The 20,646-nt window shown below is 49.9% G+C and overlaps 1 protein-coding gene across 2 annotated transcripts in view; it reads right to left on the bottom strand.

Moving 5' to 3' along the window:
* Window positions 1–20,160, bottom strand: part of CORO1C (coronin 1C) — a 40,862-nt gene extending 20,702 nt beyond the window's left edge. Inside the window, exons 1-2 of one of the 2 annotated variants that reach the window (XM_062615221.1) lie at window positions 20,008–20,160; window positions 3,074–3,273 (exon numbers count right to left, since the gene is read on the bottom strand). In XM_062615221.1, coding sequence (XP_062471205.1) covers window positions 3,074–3,268 — 195 coding nt within the window. In that variant the 5' untranslated portion in view covers window positions 3,269–3,273; window positions 20,008–20,160. Of the gene's footprint in view, window positions 1–446; window positions 470–3,073; window positions 3,274–20,007 lie in introns of those variants that run through there. The other variant, XM_062615227.1, reaches the window with a different exon arrangement.
* Window positions 20,161–20,646: the final 486 nt, after the last annotated feature.

Genomic DNA, 20,646 nt, shown 5'->3' on the forward strand with positions numbered 1-20,646 from the left:
TGAGTATATGCCCCACAACACCTCTGCTTTGCAGCTGCCCCATCCCTGGCAGTGTTCAAGGCCAGGCTGGAAGGGGCTTGGAGCAACCACGCTCATCCAAGCTCCAACCCCTTCCACTGGAGCAGCTTGCTCCAAGCCCCTGTGGTCTTGAGCACTGCCAGGGATGGGGCAGCCACAGCTTCTCTGGGCACCCTGTGCCAGCGCCTCAGCACCCTCCCAGGGAAGAGCTTCTGCCTAAGAGCTCATCTCAGTCTCCCCTGGGGCAGGTTAAAGCCATTCCCCTCGGCCTGTCCCTACCGGTCCTTGTCCAAATCCCCTCCCCAGCTTCCCTGTACTCCACAATAAGCAAAGGCTTCCCCGTTTGCCCCCGGCGTGCACAGCTCCCGCACACACATGAACCGATACACATCAATCACAGCACGCTTCCCTCCGGCAGCCCCACCAACCTGCGGGCACCGCCATTCCCCGCCGCCCGAGGTGGCACAAAGCCTTCCTTCCCACCGCCACCGAACCCGGCCGGGCCGCACCGGCCCCGGCGCTGCGCGGGGCCTCCCCTCACGGCGGCGGCGACGGGGGCGCCGGCGCGGGCACGCAGGGGTTAACGGGCACGCACTTGCCGCGCCGCGCCTCCGCCCCCGCCAATCAGCGCGCCGGCGGACCGCGGCCCCGAGCGCTGCCATGACCATATAAGGTAAAAAAGCCGCGGCCGCCGCAGTGCCAGGGAGAGCGCGCGCGCGCGAATGCGCGTGACGGGGTTGGGGGGGGCGGAGGCGGGAATGGCGGCTGCGTCCGGTTCACCACAGAGACCCGGAATCCACACAGACAGCCCCAAAACCAACCGGATAGACCCCAAAACAGCCAGACACCCCCAAAATCACCCCCTGAGCCCCCGCCCGTGAGCCGGCGGGCGCAGGGAGCGGCCTGCCAGGCGGCAAAAAGCCACGGCCGCAAATAAAACCCCCCGAAAACCACCGCAGTGGTGGGGCTTGGAAAGGAAAAACCCGTTTGAAGTGGGTAAGAAGTCCCTCGGCTGTGATTGCAGGGCCCTCAGCCACATCTGAAGGGTCTCGGGGTGGCTGGATTTGAGTGGGCACAGCGCAATTGGGTTCTAGAAAGGCTCACTGGCAGCCCAAAGGCCGGGCAATGCAGCAAGTGCAGTTTTATGGCCCTGCTTTAAAATCATCCCCAAAACGGAGGTTTAAAACGGGCCCTTTCGCTCCCGGCTGAGTCCAACAGCAGGTGGGGATTCAATGAATACCTCTGCTGAACCAGGAGTCACTGTTAGGGTGTTGAAGGAACTAAAGGATTTCATCAGCTGAGGCTATAAAAGTCAATGAGGAACACAGGAACTGGTGAGAGCAAAGCACAACGTGTCCGGATGGGGGTTAGGGAGGGAGCTCCTCCAGCTTGGCATGAAACCTGCTCCTATGCAAGCATTAAATAGGTGTACGGGGACGGGAACACTGAGGGCACAATGGCAAATACAGGGGGGGAATAACAAAATCAACATAAAACCACAGCAAACAAAGGTGGTATTTCGAAATGGGAGGAGAAAAAAATGTCCAAATGAGCAGGAATTTCTGCTAGGGACTAATAAAACATCGGGAAGGGAAAAAAAAGAGGGGTGCACATCCTCTGCCACCAGCATCTGATTGCACCGCGGTGCAACTGCTTCTGGTGTTGAGTAAAGCATTAATGGAGATCTATCCCATCTTGGCCCAGAGCAGGACACATGGCCCAAAGGTGAGCCCAGAGCAGAAGACTTGCAAGGAAGGGGATGTTCATGAGCAAAACTGCACTATTTAAGGAGGCTGAAGGGGTTTGGATGGGTTTGCTTAGCACAAGTGAGAACGCGCTGCCTCTGTTCCTGCAGCGTGCTCGCCATGTGGGATGCTATATTCAATTCTGGTCACTATTTCTATATATAAACAGGGCAGATCTGCAGATGGAGCTCTGAAAAAAGGACAGGGCTGATGACATACTGAGGACATCTTAAGTGTATAGTTAAGTCACAAAGAAAATGAGACAGAAAAAGACTTTCATCACAAGAATTTCCTGGTTAAGCATCAGGAAGGGAGATGAGAACATCACTCGTAAGATGCTCTGTATGCAGTATCGGGGGCAACAGGAATTTATCTCAAGACACTGCTCCTGCTCATTGTGTAACGCTTTTATACCACACAACTGTAAGAGGCTGCCTTGTGCCTATCTTTTCAGCCTCCCCAGTTCTCAACAGCTGATGGACAGCAGCCTGGCTTCCCTGTGTGTTTTATAAAGCACACCCCTGGGGCTCTACAAATAAATTCAAAGCAAAGGGAAAGAAGCAGAGTGCACATACAGGCTCACTGGAAGGTTATTTATTGGAGACTTAGCAGCATTCTGCACAGTAGAAAGCATAAGGGGTGTTTCCCTGCTCAAGATCAGATGAAGCTCCTCTCCTCACCGTATCAGGTACTTGATCTAACTGAAGTATAATGAAGCCTGGACACAGCCTTGTGATCTGGGAGAACTGCAGTACAGCTCCCATGGTATTTGGCTGTTTTCTTACTGAGATTATTTTTATACTAAGATTATTCTTATACTGTATGGACAAAGAATAACTGAAGGGGCTGGCAGCAGTCTAGAGCAGCTCCGAGGCCAGGGCCATGAGGAAATGCCCATCTTGGATGGATGCAAAGGAACAAGCTGGTTCCAATACAGGGCTGCAGGGCGTATTTAGGCTCAGGTACATTCCTGAACTAAGTGACAGAGCTCAAAATGCTGAACAGTGGAAATACCTGGCCACAGCTATCGTAAATAAAGAGGCTTCCTTTAGGAGCGTGATTCTACACAGAAACTTCTGCCACGAAGAACTGGCTCAGATTAGTTAAACAAACTGCTTATTTACTGTGTTTAATGTACAGGAAGCATCAGACTGATTACAGACATTAAACGGATCCTTACCCAGCACTATGGAGCGACATTTGTCACTGCCCAGCAGAGACTTCACAGCCTTGGTGTTACTCATAAACAGGCACCGAAACAACAACAAAGCTGAGCAAGTGCTAGCGAGAAACTTGCAAACAGCACTTACCTTGTGCAAAGGCAGCACGAGGAAGGCCCCGCCGCCGCTAGCATCTACTATTATTGCAACGAATCGGGGGTTAACTGCACAAAAGGAGCTATCCCAAGTGACACGGGACACGCGGATGTCGTCGTAACACTGGTCGTTTTTCACCGCCTGGCCAAACACGTGCCGGAATTTGCTCTGTCGTACCACTCGCCTCATCGTGTCTGCGGAGAAGAGGAACGGCAAAAGGAGATCAGTTACATGTGCAGGGGGGGCCCTCCTGCTTGCCCAGAGGTGACAAGGGGACCCTCTGGTCTGCACCATCACCCTGCGTCAGCAACACAGAAACACTGCTTCATAGAATCATAGAATGAGTTGGGTTGGAAAGGAGCTTAAGGTCATCCGGGTCCAACCTGATGCCATGGGCAGGGACAGCGCACACCAAACCATGTCGCCCAAGGCTCTGTCCAGCCTGGCCTTGAACACTGCCAGGGATGGAGCATTTACCACGTCTTTGGGCAACCTATTTCAGCATCTCACCACCCTCACAGTAAAGAACTTCTTATATCCATCCCATTACCCCTTGTCCTATTACTACAATCCCTATTTCACTTGCTATCACAACACCTTGCTTTAGATCTGCAAAGTTCTCAGCCAGTTTCGCCTTTTTCTTTAGTTATTCTTAAATGTTCAGGTGGTTTTGTACCAAAACCCAACTGAACTGCACTTCCAAGTCGTTTTACAGAAAGAATTTGCTGGGGAAGCATCGCTTTTCCCATTGTAAATGGGTTCCCTTATTGCAGCAAAGGAAGCTCCTAATCCTAAAAGGAGTTTTTACACAAGTCTCCACATATTTCCAGGGCTAAATCTGGTCTCGGATTGGAACTTGTTTACTTTCAAGTCAGACAGGGTCCAGAACATGTAAATAAAAACGCAAGCTCTCCAAATCCAGTGTTCCTGTGAAGTGGTTCCACATGCTCACCAGCTCCCAGTTCTTTCTTCTGACTCCAAAATTTCACTAAGAAAATCATAAAATTAGGTTTCCTAGGCAGAAAGGAGTAATGGAAACAAGCTAATGACTCAAATTAACCTCGTGTGGCTGCAGCACTCCTGCTCCTGAGAAAAAACATCTTCATGAAGGATTAAGCTAGAATAGAGGGAAGGGGACCGGTGGAAAAATCATGGAATCAACGAGGTTGGAAAAGACCTTTAACATCATCAAGGCCACCATTAAACCATGTCATCAAGGGCCTTGTCTACATGGGTTTTTTGAGCACTTGCAGGGACGGTGACTGCAGCTCTGCCCTGGGCAGCCTGTTCCAATGCCTGAGCACCCTTTGGGGCAGGAATTGTTCCTCAGCTCTGTCTAAACCTCCCCTGGTGCAGTTTGAGGCTGTTTCCTTTTGTCTCATCCCTTGTTCCTTGGGAGAAGAGACCCAACCCCACCTCACAACCTTCTTGCAGGTAAAACTCCAGCAGCTGAACTCTGGAAGAAGACACGGACACAACACCACATGGGAACACCAACCCTGGAAGAAAGCGAGTGTCCTGCCCTCCGTGTATGTGACCTACGGACCCCACACATCTGGGACAGGCTTTTCCCATCGTACAAGGTTTCCTCCCTCCATCAGCGCTCGCAGGAGAAAGCAGAGCCTCCATCCATATAGAGTCTTGCTTTTACATATGAGAAAAGTATTTCTGCCTTATTCTCTAGGGAAGGCAAAAGAGAACTTAAAACATAAAAATAAGCAGAGCCACCTCCTATCTCTCCTCCCAGCCGGTCCCCAAGCACACGCAGAGGCTGGGAAAAACTTGGATTCATGGAGCTTCTCGCTCCAGACCCACCAGCCTGAAGCTCTCAAGTGAGAGACTGGGAACACGACAGCTCCAGCACAGCTCCCTGTGCACACACAGCCCGTCTGCAGCACGAGTGATAAAAGGTTGGGGGGCTGTCGCTGACTGCAAAGGCTTTGCATGAAAAGCCTTGAGAAAGAGACTTCAGAATGATCCCTGTTCAACAAAATAAACTAACAGCAACAAGGAGCTGCGTAAGAGAGGAAAAACACTCATCAGAGCGGGGAAACAAGCAGTCACATATGTTTGAAGGGAGAAAAACGTTACAATTAACATAACAGACAGCTATCGAGCCAAACACTCCGGTGTCTGCATAGATAGGGAGAAATAATCCCAGTATTTGTTTCCCACCAGCTCACCCTGACCACAGCCAGCTGAAGCATTTGGGAATGGGCACTGGCCACCTCCACAGAGGCTCCATCTCCACTGTGAGGACCTGCTGCCCAGATGCCAGAGCCATCACAGCCACCAGTGCACAGAGGGTCACAGCCCAGGCAGTGAGTGACCTGCTGGGGGAAACACCAGCTTCTTAAATACATACAACCACTATGGGGTCGGTTTTGAGATGGGGACAGCTGTCCCCAGGCATGGGGTGAAAGCCACACCACTAGTGATGGCCTTCAGCCACCCATGACCTGGTGACACAGCGTGAAGGGCTCTGCCTTTATTTCCAGCCACTGGGAATAGATGGGGCCTCCCTGCAGTGTTTCTCGTGGTACCATTTCTACGCTGGTGTCCTCTTAAATCTCCCAATTCACTCATTTCAAAGCTACAGAAGTGCCATGCACACCCCTGTATTACAAACTCACACAGTTTTAAGAAAAAAAAACCCCACAAGTGTCATCTTTAAATGCAAAATTTTGTGAATGACGGGGGGGTTCAAGACATCCACGTTCAAAAGAAGCTATGTATAAATTATTAATGACTGCTATCACATTATAGATGATCTGAGGCTTCCTCTGCACTTACAGAATTGCATAACGTGCTTTCTGCCAACTATTTCACAAATAAAAGGCCTGCTCCATGCAGGGCACACCCAGTGACACCAAAGTGCAATGGGAAGTCATAAACCAGGAGCTGCTCCCCAGCCCCAGCTCCAGGCAGGAACATGGAATCCAGACACCAATCTCTTTCTATGCTGGTAATGCACAGCTCCCCAGGAGTGTTCCTGTTCAGCCCTCCAGCTGGATGGAGCGTTGGGACAGGCAGTACCAGTGGGATGGTGAACTACCAGGAGCAAACCATTCCACACATGGGACATAGTCAAGCACCTGGCAGTGAAGCACACACGTTTTGGGGGTTACAAATACAAGTGCTGATGAGTGACGTGGGGTTTTGTTTTGTTTCCAGGCAAAGGAAGAGATCAGGATAGCCAAAATGGATGGGAGAAGCCGCCGAAGCAGATGGTGCATCGTGCCTGGAGGTGGAGCGCTGCCAGAACAGGGGCTGGTGGGCTCCTCGGGGATGCACGTGTGGCCATCCCAGCGGGGAGGGATGCAGGGATGGAAGATGAGGTAGGGACGTATTCCCAGAGGGAAAGGAACGCATGATCCCAAGCCAAGCCCTGCTGATTCCTCACTGAGTCACTCACAAAGAAAAGGTGAAATTCAACTCAAAACCCCCTGCGAGACGAGAAACGCGCTTTACTATCAAGCTGCCCGGGGCCCAGTTAAGAGACACCATAAAAACACGCAGCTCCACACCCAGTTATTAATGGATTGTGCAGACTCATTCAGAGACCTGACAGGCATTTTCATCCCGAGAGGGCTCCTCCCTGCTCTGAGCTGTTTGGGTGCTGTGTACAGGAAGAGTGCTGCTGCGGCGCCTCTGCATCCACCGCTTCGAGCGAGAGCAGCATCACCCCTTCCACTCACAGTGACACCAGGGCGCTCTGAGCACACAGGGATGTTCTCACAGAGCCTCAACGTGCCGCAGCACTGCAGGAAGCTTGCGGCCAGCTCAGCCCTTTCCTCCTCTAGAACACACCTTGCAGCAAAACCCTGCTTGCTCGGGGTGTGCAGCTCAAACAGGGGAAGGGAAAAAGCCCTGCTTTGTGCACAGTTGGTTTTCATGGCAATGCTCCCGTCCCACTGTGCATCAAGATTAGAATCTGATGGTTTAGGAAGGTAAAGTGAAGGCTTAAACTTGCCATGCTGAGCTAAAACACAGTAAATTGCCCAGTGTCAATGCACCGTGCACCCAGGGGTTTTGCGATTTGGCTGCTTTAATGCAGGGAATGTGGATATGGTAGTTAAGAAGGATTATTTGGATAGTTTGGATAATGATATCTTTCCTTCATTTGATCAATACCAGAACATCACCCCAAAAAAATATGCTTATCTCAAATATCAGATACCAAGACATCTGCCACCTCTTCCACTAATAGGAGAGAAACACTCTTTATCCTATGGTGAAATTCTACTCCTTTATTCCCCTCAGTTTTACCATTTGATGGAAATGGATTTTTTTGTTTGTTTTCTATAAATGACTTTAAAAAATGCAAAGAGTCAGATGTACCCAAAAATACCCTTACTTGTTCCGAACGGATTTGTTCAAGCACACCTTCGCTGCCCTCTTCCCACCTACGGCTCATCATCCTCAGCAGGAACTCTCTGATGAACACATGGTGAGCAGCCTCCAAGTCCTCATTTCCATAGCAAAGGGAGTGATTCTTGGCGTTGGATCACAGCCATTTTGATCTGGCTGCTCTCCAGAGGGAAGGAAGGGGGGAGATGTGCAGGCTGCAGTTAGAAAAGAGCAGGGGCTGCAGATCTCCAAGCACAGACAGCGAGCAGGTGAAAAACAAAGCTGGGTTAGCTCAGTGCCCAGCACCAAAAGTCATCTTCTCCCTACCCCAGCCTCTTGTGAATACATGAAGAGCATTTAATATCTCATTTGTTTCTCAATACCGCAGAGCATCCCCTCCTCCATCATCTGCAAGCAAACCACAGCTCAGTTTGGTTGCCACAGGTTCCCATAGCAGGGCCCTGTGCAGGCTCAATGTGGGCAGGAGCTCCCGGGTTGGCCCCTGGTAGGATGATCAGATGAGACCCCAACATCTGAGATGATTCACCATAAGGAAAGACTGATTCAGCCTCTATGACACACACAGAGTATAACCTGGCTGGCTGAGCGACCCTTGGGAAGTGAGTGTGGAAATACCCGAGTGGGCAAGAAAGCGCATCCCTGGCTAATGGGGCTGTGCCAGGCATTCACTCTTAGGAAATGGACTTGGAGCTGGAGCTTTAACAAGGAAGTTAATTAGATCATTGTCTGTGCTGCTGAATCTTTGCTAAGGAGCTGGAACCGTCTCCATACACTTGCTAGACAGGAAATATTTTCTCTTTTTTGGGTAAAGTACAAATTTGGAGGATTTAAACCCTCCCAACTGGGAGCTGAAAGGAGTTTCGATACTGCCAGAGTTACAGCCCTCAGCAAAATCCAAACAGAAGCGCTAGACACCCTGCAAAGACCACTACAATAGAAGTGCTGACAGATCTACGACCACACTGATCTCCTGGATCCCACTCCGGGACACACGGCATCTTACACATCGTGCTGGGGACGCAGCAAAGAGCCCTCAGAACTCTTCTTTCCCTCCCCGCCCCAAATGTCAAGTGCCTTCCAGCTGAATCTTACCAACCTTTTCACTTGGTCTCCCACTGCACAGCTCAGCCACTGGCCTTTGTGTCTGTGTTTAAAAGGACCTTAGAAAGGCAGGATGCCATCAGCCACGCTTGCACAGTGATACTTTTCATTCCGTTCCTTTCTGATCTCCCATCATGATGTGTCACAAGAGTTACCATGAGTTTGCCCATTTTCCTGTTTATAAAGGATTTATCTGTCTCAAGAAGCCAACAGATGTATTTCTGTGGCTTCGGAGGGTTTTCAGCCTGCTTATGCAAGAGGAAATGCATCCTGCTAGGGAACACTTACAGGAAAACCCCCCACTAATGGCAAAATCCTGCTCAGCCCATGTGATTGTGATCGCTTCTGGAAAGGGAGGCATGGGGAATAAAAGGCTGGTTTAAGTCACAGGCAGCCGGAGGCTACTGCTGATGGGAGGGTGAAGAGATAGAGATCCACTGGATAGGGAGAACATCCCATATAAGCAGTGGGTACTTGGGACTGGAAAGGCTCTTTTTCCAAATGGAACATGTCAAGATAAGCTGTTGATGGTGAACCCCCAAACTCAGAGCCTTATCAAAGAGGCTGCATCCACTTCAGTGGCAGCTTTGCAATAAAGGTAGTCTCAGATAACTGAACAAATGAGAAGCAGATAAGGAGGAAAAGAAAATAAACCAAGGTACAAAACAGGCAGTGCCACCAGCACCAGGTAGCAATGATGGTTAATACCAGGGGGGCAACTGCCGCATTTGCTATGGGTTGGACAGGGTGCTGGGGACACAGCAACGTGGACAGCCCGAGGTCTTTCTGAACACCTGGGCTGAGATGCTTGAGCCTCATCTGTAAGAGCAGTGAGTGCTCCGAGATGAAACCTTGAAGAATGTTCTAATCCTGAGCCAATAATGAGGCCAGGAATGTTTCAACCTGAGGCCTAAAGGCCCCCATCATGGCAAAATCACCCTCCCTCCCAGCAGGGCTGAGCCACATCTGCAGAGCAGTAGGCCATCATGGAGATAAGCACCACAAGGAATCTAGTAATTCACTCTTCAGAGCACTTTGAACATCATCTGGCAGATAAGGTGCAGCCACATATGGAACAGGGGATATAAGCATTCAGGTTTTAAACCATAAAGAGACCACCACCCCATTGCACTTCCTGCTCCATCCCACCACTGCAAGCATCACTGCCTGCCCAGCAGAGCAAGGCCTGAGCTGACAGCCCTACCCCACCGCATGTGGAAAAGGGAACAAGTATCACCCAGGTTATTTCCTAATCGCTCACTTGTGGCATTTCTTAACTTCACAGCACTTGGTTGTGCAACCTCTGTGGGTTCTGTAACCCCTGTGTGTGCACGGCATGTTGTACACCAGCACACACACACACACACACGTGTGCCTGCGGACACGGGCTGCCTCCTGCTTAGTCCAGCTGCACGCATACTGCACATGAACACTTTACAGCCTCACCATGCTGCAGTGTGTTAGGAACACCTCACAAGACTCACTCATCCAGAAGAGAAGCCTGCCAGATCATTTCAAGGACAACATTTCTGAGCACACCTCTGGCAGAGGAAGGGAAGTGAGACACATCCGTGGGGGGGAGCGAGAGGCAAGTGTTTGCTGCCAGCTCCATCACTGGAGCCACACAGATAGCGAGGACAGTGGAGACCATCCTTCATTGAATCCAATGAGCATGGACTGCAAGGAGCACACTGATCACCACAGGAGCACATACCCTATGGTGAGTTCAGAGCCATGACTGGCATCAAAACACAAGAGCAGTCAATTGCCACCACTGTTAGAGTGGAGAGGCATTGTACCACCAGCAAGGCTTCATCTCCCTCTCCAAGCATCGAGGGAATCAGTGAACTCAGTCTCATGATATTAAGTCTTGCAATATTTGGGCAAGGATGGAACAGGGAGGAAAATAAATCACATGGCCACAAGAATTTCTGCTTGTCCCTAGAACTTCACATGAAACCTCTGGCAGCTAAAAGGAACAGCCACAAGGACCTTGATGCAGTCCTCTGCTTTCAAACCTAATGCTATCCCCTCTCTGGTATACCCTTTCAAAGCAATTCATATTAAGTCTATTGCCGACAGCACTTTTGTTATCAGATGTTCAGAGTTATTTAAACCAAAGGTGAACACTACTTACAGATGGTCACAATTCCAAAACACATCAGACTTGTGCACAGATGATTTTCAGTCTTTGGTTACTTTAGGCTAGGTTGAGCAAGAGCCTGCCATCTGATTTCACTTCATTTGAAAGACAAAAAGCTGGAATATGAACGTAATACAGAAATTTCCAGCTGTTCTACCACTGGCGAGATTCTATTCTGGGATGGGAACCTAAACCACAAACTACCAGGGAATTTGATTATATCTCAACTGGGAAGCCCACCACATTCAAAAATGTAACGCAACCCAAACTTAAACTAAGCTGAAATTGCTGTTCTGGACAAAGTGCAAGGTGTTGGTTCTAACCTGTGAAATACTTGATACGATTGGGTTTTCAGAGCTCTACCCTGAAACAATCTCAATAAGACTGTTATAACAAAACACTCTAAGTCAGAAGTGCCTATAATAGTTAAATCTTGCAGGCATCAAGAGGCACGTGCTATTTCCTAAGTGTTTACCCTGTGCATGTCTCTCATGCTGTGGCTGACACTCCTTCCACGTGCACACAGGGACTCAATGGGTATTTTAACTTAAAGGTTTTCAGGCATGCAATTCACCTTCTTGGGGATCTTACTATTCATACCCTCCTGGAGCTTGTATCTTTACAGTCTAACATTACATCATTTACCATCATTTACAGTGGCAAAAGGACACTGCAGTCGAAAGTCATTACCCTGAACAGAGAGTACTGCCTGGCTTCATTTAATTTGTGTCATCCACCGTAAAGAGAGAGAAATGAATGCACACAATCATCACACCAAAGAATTCATCACAGTGATGGGTAATGTATTGGGGGATATCTGGATGATGGCTCCAAGAGCCTTCATTCTCCACTTTCTCCACTGGAATAAACACCAGAGATGCTTCTTCACACACTGAATCCTCATCCACTGCCAAGACACAGAACAACATGCTTCCAGAGCCGAACAGCCCTATGAACTTCAGCCAGAGACATTACACCAGCAGGGTGGAAGATGCTACTTACACCCCTGGGGACTGACTGCATCACCCCCCAGTAAGAGCAGCACATGCCACAGAGACAAAAGCAACAGGGCTTCAGACCACACTCTGACCCTGTGAAAGACATGAGAGGGAGAGCACAACCCCCTTAGCAGAGCTGCAAGTCAGCAGGGCTGTTACCACAGCCAAGCACCAGGATTCCAGGGAGAAGTATGCAGATAAAATGCTTTCTCCACAGAGCTGACCTAGTTCTCTTATCAGTGCAACAGAGCTAACAAGGAAGCATCAATCTGTTCAGAGCTGCTACCCCAATTTGCTGCATTCTTCTGCTCTCTTGAAGGTTATATGCAAGCTTCTTCCAGACCATATTCCTGAGGCATCACAAGGTTTTCTTCTAACCTGGCTTTGGGTGAGAGCTGAGTCCCAGCTAAGGATGGTGGCTACAAATGGAGAAAGAGCTCTTCCCCACCAGAGCTTCGTAAATTCCTCACCAAATCACCACCAGGTCCCATCTTTCCCAACTAACAAGCTAAGGCACAGACACCTTCTTCCTAACATGACAGTGCCAACAGCAGAAACCAACTGTATTATCTCCTGAAACATGAATCAATCAAACATGTCCAAAGGAAATAAACAGCAAACACCAAGTCCTTCTATGTGTGTGACAGAGGAGCTCACCAGTAGCCACTAAACCTGAAACTCAGTGCCATATAGAGGATGTAGTCATAGAATCATAGAATAGTTAGGGTTGGAAAGGACCTTAAGATCATCAAGTTCCAAACCCACTGCTGCCCTCTTTGATGATGAACTTAGGCTAGATGTCAAGCAGACACAGAGCTCAGGAGCTGGGAGCCCGAAGCATGGGAATACCAACAACACGTACAGGATTTCACATTGTGCTCAAGTCCAGAAGGGGTGCAGGAGTGAAGGTAACATGGTATTTTCTAAGGTGAGCACATTTCCTCTTAAAACTCCAGCGATTTTAAGGTATTACTGGAAATATTTCACAGATTCTCCTTGCTTACAGCTCATGGGATCTTTCCTTACAAAAAGAAATGACAGGAAGATTTACTGAAAGGAGGAATCTTCAAAGGACTTAAACTGGTTTTTATTCCTCCCTTACAACATGGAACAACAGGAACAAACTACAAACATTAAAGATGTTTTAAGGAGATAAATAGTCTCGGGTCCCAGTTCTTCAGGAGTACCAAGAGCCACCATGAGGAGACCAAGGCCTGCAGAAAGCCCTCTGCTCTCAACACAAAGTGAGCTGGGACACAAATTCCTCCCAACTTAGAAATAAAGCAGAAACAACACATCAGCACAACCGAGGCTCACAAACAGGGCAGCCAAGTGTGAGTCAGACTGACCAAGCGAGGATGCAGCATTCTCCAGATGGCCCTGCCTGACCACAAATGCTCCACTGGCCTGCTGGATGGAACACAGCACCCAGACCTGCTGGGAGCCCATTGAGAGGACAGTGCTGCCTTGGGGGATGCCATCAGAGTGGAGGAGGATGGGCAAGTGTAATGGCAGCATCTCTTGCACCACACCTCTGTTGTGGTGTCTCATGTTTGATTCCAGCCCTGTGATGGACCAGAGACCTGGACAACATCATGGTTAGGCTGGAGGTAGAGCTCAGAGCAGCGTGGTCCATCACACTGCAATTCTGAATGGAGATGCTCTACTCCAGAAAGTAGGAATGGGCTTGGTCAGCACACCCTGAGAAACACCTTCATCCGAATCGGAGCCCAGGTTAGACCTTCACGTCTCAAGCTACTCAATAACACCCGCTCAAAAGGTGAGACACTCACATTGAACTGCTTTTGATGTCTCAAAATAAACCCAATAATGATTAATTCTCAGAGAGAAGACAATACCCTCAATGCAGAAGGTTCAGAGCGGACAACACACACATCTGAGGTTTTCATGCTGTACAAATAAGCTGCAAAACACATCTCGGTTCTCCCAGTTGGAAGTGGTGCGTGTTTCTCCAGATTTCCATTTGCTGTAATGCCAGCTCTTCTGGCCAAGTAGCCTATAATTCAAAGAGCACCATTGTCATTCTGTCCTGTTTCTGTAACATGCAATTTGAAATCGGGGCTGGGGGAGGGAGGAAGAGACTGGAGGAGGCTAAAACTCAAACCCAGATAGCTCGATCTGCTAACTTGATTTTAAAAGCCCTATCTTGTGGTACCAATTACAGCCCCTCAAACATCTGTTTGAGCAAAGGGTTCCCAGTTCAAACACATTTCTTCTGTCCTACAGATGTTCTTTGTCACTGATCCGTTTCAGGCTGCTGTCCTACACTGCAGCAGAGGCCATCACATGCTGTGATAAGAGGGCGGCAACCCAAGTGAGCTGGTGTTACACCATGAATGCAACACCGAGCACCTTTATCACCTCTCTAAACAGGCAAGAAGAGACACATTGACTTAGGAAATGTGTCTTGAGTTCAGTAGCAGCTCTAATAAACACCCCTGCTACACTGCAGAGGAAGATTTCAGATGCAAGAAGGAAAAATATCTTCCTACACCCACAGGCTCCATGTGCCAAGGACAAGGGATGTACCCATTGCCCCCAGCACTCCCACAGCAGCTCTCTGCCTACCTGACAGGGAGAATCACCCCTGATAGCACTGCATGAAGGCTGATTCCCTGGGGAAGGCACCTGCAGTTGGCTGCTCTTCAGCTGGGGAACTTGTTTCCACCAAGGGGCATGAAGAATTACAGCCTGTGCTTGGTGACCTTTAAGCTTTACTTACCTGTTGGCTCGACAATCACGTTACTGCACATGCAACCCACACTTCCAGCCCTTTGAGAGTCCCTGTGGCATTTACAGCACTTCTGGAGGAGAGCAGCCAAAACAACAGGCAGTATTACACCGAGATAAGCCCCAGCTGGTTTTTATGTGATCTTTCATAGTGCTTAAGAATTCCCTTAGCAGACCAGAAGATCAATGTGGCAACCACCACATATAAAGAACAAAAAGATAACCTTTACCCCCGAAGAAACACCAGGGAGCAAAGTGAAGAGGATAGATAACCCAGTGCATCCAAAGCATGGCAGAACGGGAGGCCAAGCCAGGGTAGCCCACATCTAAACACCACCACCATGAAAAGCTTTAAATTGCTCCAGAAAGCAGGAAAAAAGATGCTGGAAGGCACGGTGACAATCAGTTTGAAGTGTTTTGTGCTACACCTGACACTGTGCTAAAGCACAGGTACACACACTGCTGAAGTATGTCTGGCTACCCATGTTTGCCTAAGCAGGCTCTCGATTTTCTTCCTGCCTTATAAACTGATCTTTGCAGGGCCAAAAATGGAAATAAACCTTAAAATCACTTTAATCTACCTCCTGTTCTAAACAAGACAGTTTTGTGCCTATTTACTCCAACCTCCAAGATACAGTGTAATTAACATAAGTACTAAGATAAGAACAGTTGAAAAACTATGTGTAAGAAGGGCCATTTATCCACATACACACATCCCACCACGTATGCTGGTACAAACAGATGAACCACCTGTAAAACAACAAGTACACCTAATATGATATACTACAAGTATTCCCAGCCTGTTACCTGCAAGACCCTGAGGAATACACTGAACCTCACATTTCCAACATGGAAACAAGGGTAGTGATCCACATCACACAGGAAACTGCAAGAAACAACTCTGCCACTGTATGATGAAAACCAGCAAGTAAATGCCAAGCTTTTACCCCAAGTCATTTGGGTGTTCAAGATTCCAGCATGAGCTAACAAACCATAAGGTTTTTATGGATTTAAAGCAAAAAGGGATTAAGAAAAGGCAACTTGAAGAGGTAACACCAGCACCAAGCCCAGTCCCTCGCTGTTGAGCCTCTGCTGATGACTATCTTCCTTATCAAGCGATCATCTGCCCAGCACTGCCAGTCTGCCCGGCTCCCAAGGGATGCAGTGCTTACTCCAGCTTGAATTTGCTGCTGCCTGCTAATCCCTGGTGGTGCTAATTACACCCATTATCAGCTTGTCCGACTGTGCCTGACACATGTCCAGTACCCAAACCTGCAGCACCATAGGATGTCAAGCCCCCGTCAGATCTGCATGGGAACAGGACGCTTCAAAGCGTGATGCTTTAATACAGCAGGTTTATACATTTATGTGAGATAAACAATGGATTTGCAAGGACTCCAGGACACAGTCTCTATGGCAACTATATGCAGAACTAAGGGGATGGAGGAGGAAGGGAGGGGAAGCTCCTACATTTCTAAATACCCCAACCGGAGAGATGTGAAGTCCATTTTCCAGGGACTGCCTACAGCAGGAACTGCAGGTGAAATGTTCTGCCTAGGTTCACACATGGATGCAAACAAGGTGTAGTTTTAAGCACACCATCCCCATCCAGTTGTATGAAATCCTGCTCCAGGTATATTTGGTAAGGCTGCAGAAATGGTTGCCTTACTATTGAGCTAAGAAGAACTGTATATAGATTACATGTATGCTTGCACATACAGAGATTACACACAAAGATGTTCTGGCCAGTCAAGATTTGGATGGAGAGCCCCAGGGACACCACAACCCCTCCTGAAGGGCACACTTGGCCTTAGGCTTAGCTCAGCCATGCTCCAGCCCAGAGCTGCCAGCTCATCTCAGCACACTGACCACATCAGCCTGAACCTTAATGGCTTTAAATCAGGCCCCACCACTGCTTTAATTTCATTTCCAGCCATTTTTCAAATTCAATTATTAAAAGAGAAAACAAGAAAAATCTAATTAAGGATGGCTTGAGAGGCCCAGCTCAATGTCAGAGTCACTATAGCTGATCCAGCCTCAACCAGCTTCTCCCGCTGAGAGCCAGACCTCAAGAGTCATTATATGCTCGTAGCAAAAAGCATATGATACAAAAATCTGTTGTTTTCATCCACAAAATTTGGATCAAGACAAACCAAATAATGCTGATGCAGCACAGTGGTAATGCTGGAGAAATACTATTGACCTTTGTACAGTGCAGGTGGTTCTACCTTGGTATCTGACTCATTAACAAAGACAGATGAAGAGGAGACATGGCCAAAGAGCCTGTGTTCTACTCTAACCCAAGGAATCCTATTGATGGGCACCATGAGGACATCAGCAGGCTGGCAGCCTTTGAAAAAACAATGTTTTGTCCCCCATAGGAGGCAGCAGCAGATACCATTGTCATCATTTCTGACAAGTTCATGACCTAGAGAGCAGGATTTTAAGGCTTTTATGGTATTCCACCACAAAAGCCTCTTCCATTCCAGAGGCACTGTGACTTGTTACCAAGATATCTGCTGTAAAGGGATGACCTCTGTCTTACTATCATGAAGAATCACATGGGAGAGGTGTGAAGTAAAATCAGTTGTGCAACAGTCACCTACTTTATAGCTCCATCATTATGTCCACATCCAGCCATTAATTCTGATCAGACTTGTGTTCACTAAACAAACCCATACAAGCACATACGCAACTAATGGTTGTAATGCAACTAATGGTGTAGTCCATTAGGAACCTCTCCAGACAGTTTGCTCCTCTGAGGAGCATCAGTGCCAGACTCTGCATTGGAGAGGCCTACAGTGCAAATCCAGACCTGCTGGTGGGCCCCCTAAGACCTGTCACTACTGCATGGAGAAGCTGAGTAATTCTGGTGTCACCCTGGTATTTTACATGCCTGACGCTATAATCTAAAATATCATCATCTAAAAGTCATGTGCTGAGCAATTATAACCTCAAAATGAAACAAATAATCCATTTTTAGTGGAGTTATTCACTTGAGGAAGAACAGAACAGAGCAATCTTATTAGCAAACGGAATGAAAGGCCCCAGTAACCGATCTCCAACTATAGCAATATGCTCAACACATCCGGAATAACTGAGTTTCCAGTCAGATTAATTGCAGAGTGAACCACCAGAACATAAGCAGACCAAAAAATATTAGGTACAGGAGACAGCAGGGAAAGAGCTAGAAGCGCAGACAGGCATTTCATTCTTGTTCATGTGCCCTGTCAACGCTGAAACTGGGGCACTTCAAATCCTCAGTGAGTTTGTGTCCCAACACATCCTTAGGGAAAGACTGAGATGATCACAAAAGCCTCACGTCAGACAAAAAACCAATCAAAACAAACAAACCCATCCTTTAAAAGTCAAGTGAAAATGTGCCTGTGTTTGCCTGAAAGGACATTCCTGGCCCTGGGAGTGGTGCACTGATGACCTCACCCAGCTGCAGACTCAGGCCAGGAAGTGTTTTGCTCATGTCTTCAAAATAGGAAGTTGGCATCCGAGCCATAGTCCTCAGCATCAGTAACCAAATTCAGACTAATAACACCAATTCTCTTATCATCAAAACGCAACGTGGGGCTTTAATGAGCCATTTTATGAAGCCACCATTAAAGCCCAATGTTGAACATGATGCAGGGAGTGGTTACTGAGGGCAGAGCTCTCAGCAGCCTTCGCTGCATCGCTCCGGAAAGCTGCTATTTTACCCTTCTGTGCATTCCTCCTCATTGCCATTACACTGAATCTCTGCCTTGCGCTTGGAGTGCATCCCAGAAGTGACAGATGCAATAAGCACGAAGATTTCACTTGAAAAAAGCCAATGATGTTTGAAAAGGCAGCTCACTAGAAGGCAGAGTCATGCCAACAGAGAGACACAAACGCTGATTAAAGCAATCTGTATGCAAGTGACCATTGAAAAATTACTGTTATGAAGCGCTCTGTTAAAACAAACACGAAGTAAATGCTCCCTGACAGGCACCCCGGTGCGTCGGGTCTTCCTCTGGCTACTGAAAATACTCCAAACATATACACAAACCAAACACACATCGACTTTATCGCAACAGTATTTGATCTTCTACCTTTGTGTACACCGTTTTAGCAAACGGGAGTATTAGCTGCAATAACACGTCTCGGGGAGTTCACAGCCATCTGGTTTCTCCCCCTCCTTGAGCAGAAAGGAGGATTCAATGCTTGGTATTCAAATGAGAATCAAATCTATCCTCTCCTGCCTCGCACACGAGGTACCCGCTGCTTTCTGTAACCATCACACATAGGAACACGCTTCTCGCCGTGCCAGTTCACACCATTTTCCCACACTCACAGCAGGCACTGAGCTTCCCTCCTGCACATGCTTACAGAGGCGAGAGTCAGGGAATCAGGATACAGCCTGGCCTAAAATTAGACCCGAATCTGTATCAGCAAACTGAAAAACCAGCCACAACCTGGAATGTTCAACACATCCCGCTTCCATTTTGCCAGCATCCTTTGGTCTTGCCTGGACCACTCCACACCTGCATGAACAGATACGCTCAAACACACATGTACGTGGCTCGAGCTACAGCTAGCAAAACCCCCACAGCACTAACGCTATCACTTGGACAATAAAACTGCACCCATCAGTTTTACTTTTGTCTCAGCCACTTTCTAGCCCTTTGGGGGCTTTTTTAGACCCGTCTCCTGTGCAGCCACTGCATCACACTGTACTACAGCTGAACGCTGCACATCAGATGCTTCTCCACGTACCGTGAGTGAGGAAGCGGCTCCTTTCACAGAGCTCAGACAAGCACAGACCTTTACATTCCGGCCTTTGACACATCGCTATTCAAACAACGTGGCTTTCTGCGGAGAAAAACAAAGCCTGGGAACACGTCAGAGAGCCCAGGACTCCGCACACATCCCCCGAGCAGACTCGGAGGAGCCACCGGTAACGGTGTGACACGCACCCGGTCAACGGGAGCCTAAAGACAAACCCCAAAGCTAAACCCTCCGGTCATCTTTTGTCCTCTGCAGCGCTACCCACGGTGCCAGCGGGCTCGCGGCGCTCCGGGGCCGCACGCACACGCCGGTGCCATCGAGCCGGAGCTGCGGCGCCATGGAAGGAACAAGAGAGGGGAAAAAGCCCAGCGAGACCCAAGCGGAACAAAGGCGGGCGCGGGGCTGCGGCGGGCATCAGGTGCCGGCGCGCAGGGGCGGCCCCGCCGCCGGGGAGCCGCGCCCCGGCCATGCCCCGCCGCCGACCCGCGCCCCCCGCCCGGATGCCGGCCCCGGGGCTCTCCGCTGCCGCGCACGGAGGAGAGCGGGGGGGAAGGAGCCCCGGGCGGAGCGCGGAGCCCAACCGCGGCGAGGAGCGCGCTCCCTCCCGCAGGCCCGGGCGCTGACAGCGGCCGCCGCCTCAGAAAGGGCTCGGCGGGTGCAGCCGCGCAGGAAGCGCCCGCACTAACGCCCGCCCCGGCTCGGCTCGGTTCAGTTCGGCCCGGCCCGGAGCCCTCCCACGGGCACCGCCGCCTCCCCGCTGCCCTCCCACCACCACCACCGCCGCCCGGGGCCCCCGCCGCGCCGCGCACCGCGATCCCGAGCCGCGTCCCCGTGTCCGCTCCTCAGCCCGGCGGAGCCGCCTCCGCCGCCTGCCGCCGCCGCCCGACTGAGCGCCGCGGCCCGGGGCGGGGCTGACGCAAAGCCCCGCCTCCCATTGGCCCCGCCTCCGGGATGGCCACGCCTATCGGCTTCGGGAGGGGGCGGGGCCGCTCTGTGACTGGCAGCTCGTCCAGCCAATGGCCGCGCGGCGCTCGCCCATGCGTGGTTGCGCGCTCTCGCTCTTGCCCGTCTCCCACCGTGGGGCTCGCAGCCGGTCTCAGTCCCCTCTCCGCGCCCGGTTCCCGTTATCCGGTTCCCGTTATCCGGTTCCCGTTATCCGGTTCCCCTGGCTCAGAGCCTCTTCCCTCCCAGCAGGGATGATGCAGTCCCGCTGTGCGCACCCGGGTGATGGGGGGCACTATGGCCGCGGAGGTGATACCTGCGAGCGGTGATGGAGGCACAGCCCCACCATGAGCTGAGCGCCACAGAGCGCACGGGTCTGGCCCAAAAACCGCCTCGTCCTGGGCCGGTCGGTGCGGCTTGGCAGCGAGAGGGTGACAGGAGGGGAGGGCGAGCCCCTGCTAAACCCACGCCGCAATGGATGTCGTGGTTTAAGGTTTAACCCCCAG

This window comes from Pezoporus occidentalis, unplaced genomic scaffold, assembly GCF_034315485.1.
Source record: "Pezoporus occidentalis ecotype Australia unplaced genomic scaffold, CSIRO_AGI_Poc_V1 ctg102, whole genome shotgun sequence".
Classification (NCBI taxonomy): Eukaryota; Metazoa; Chordata; class Aves; order Psittaciformes; family Psittacidae; genus Pezoporus; species Pezoporus occidentalis.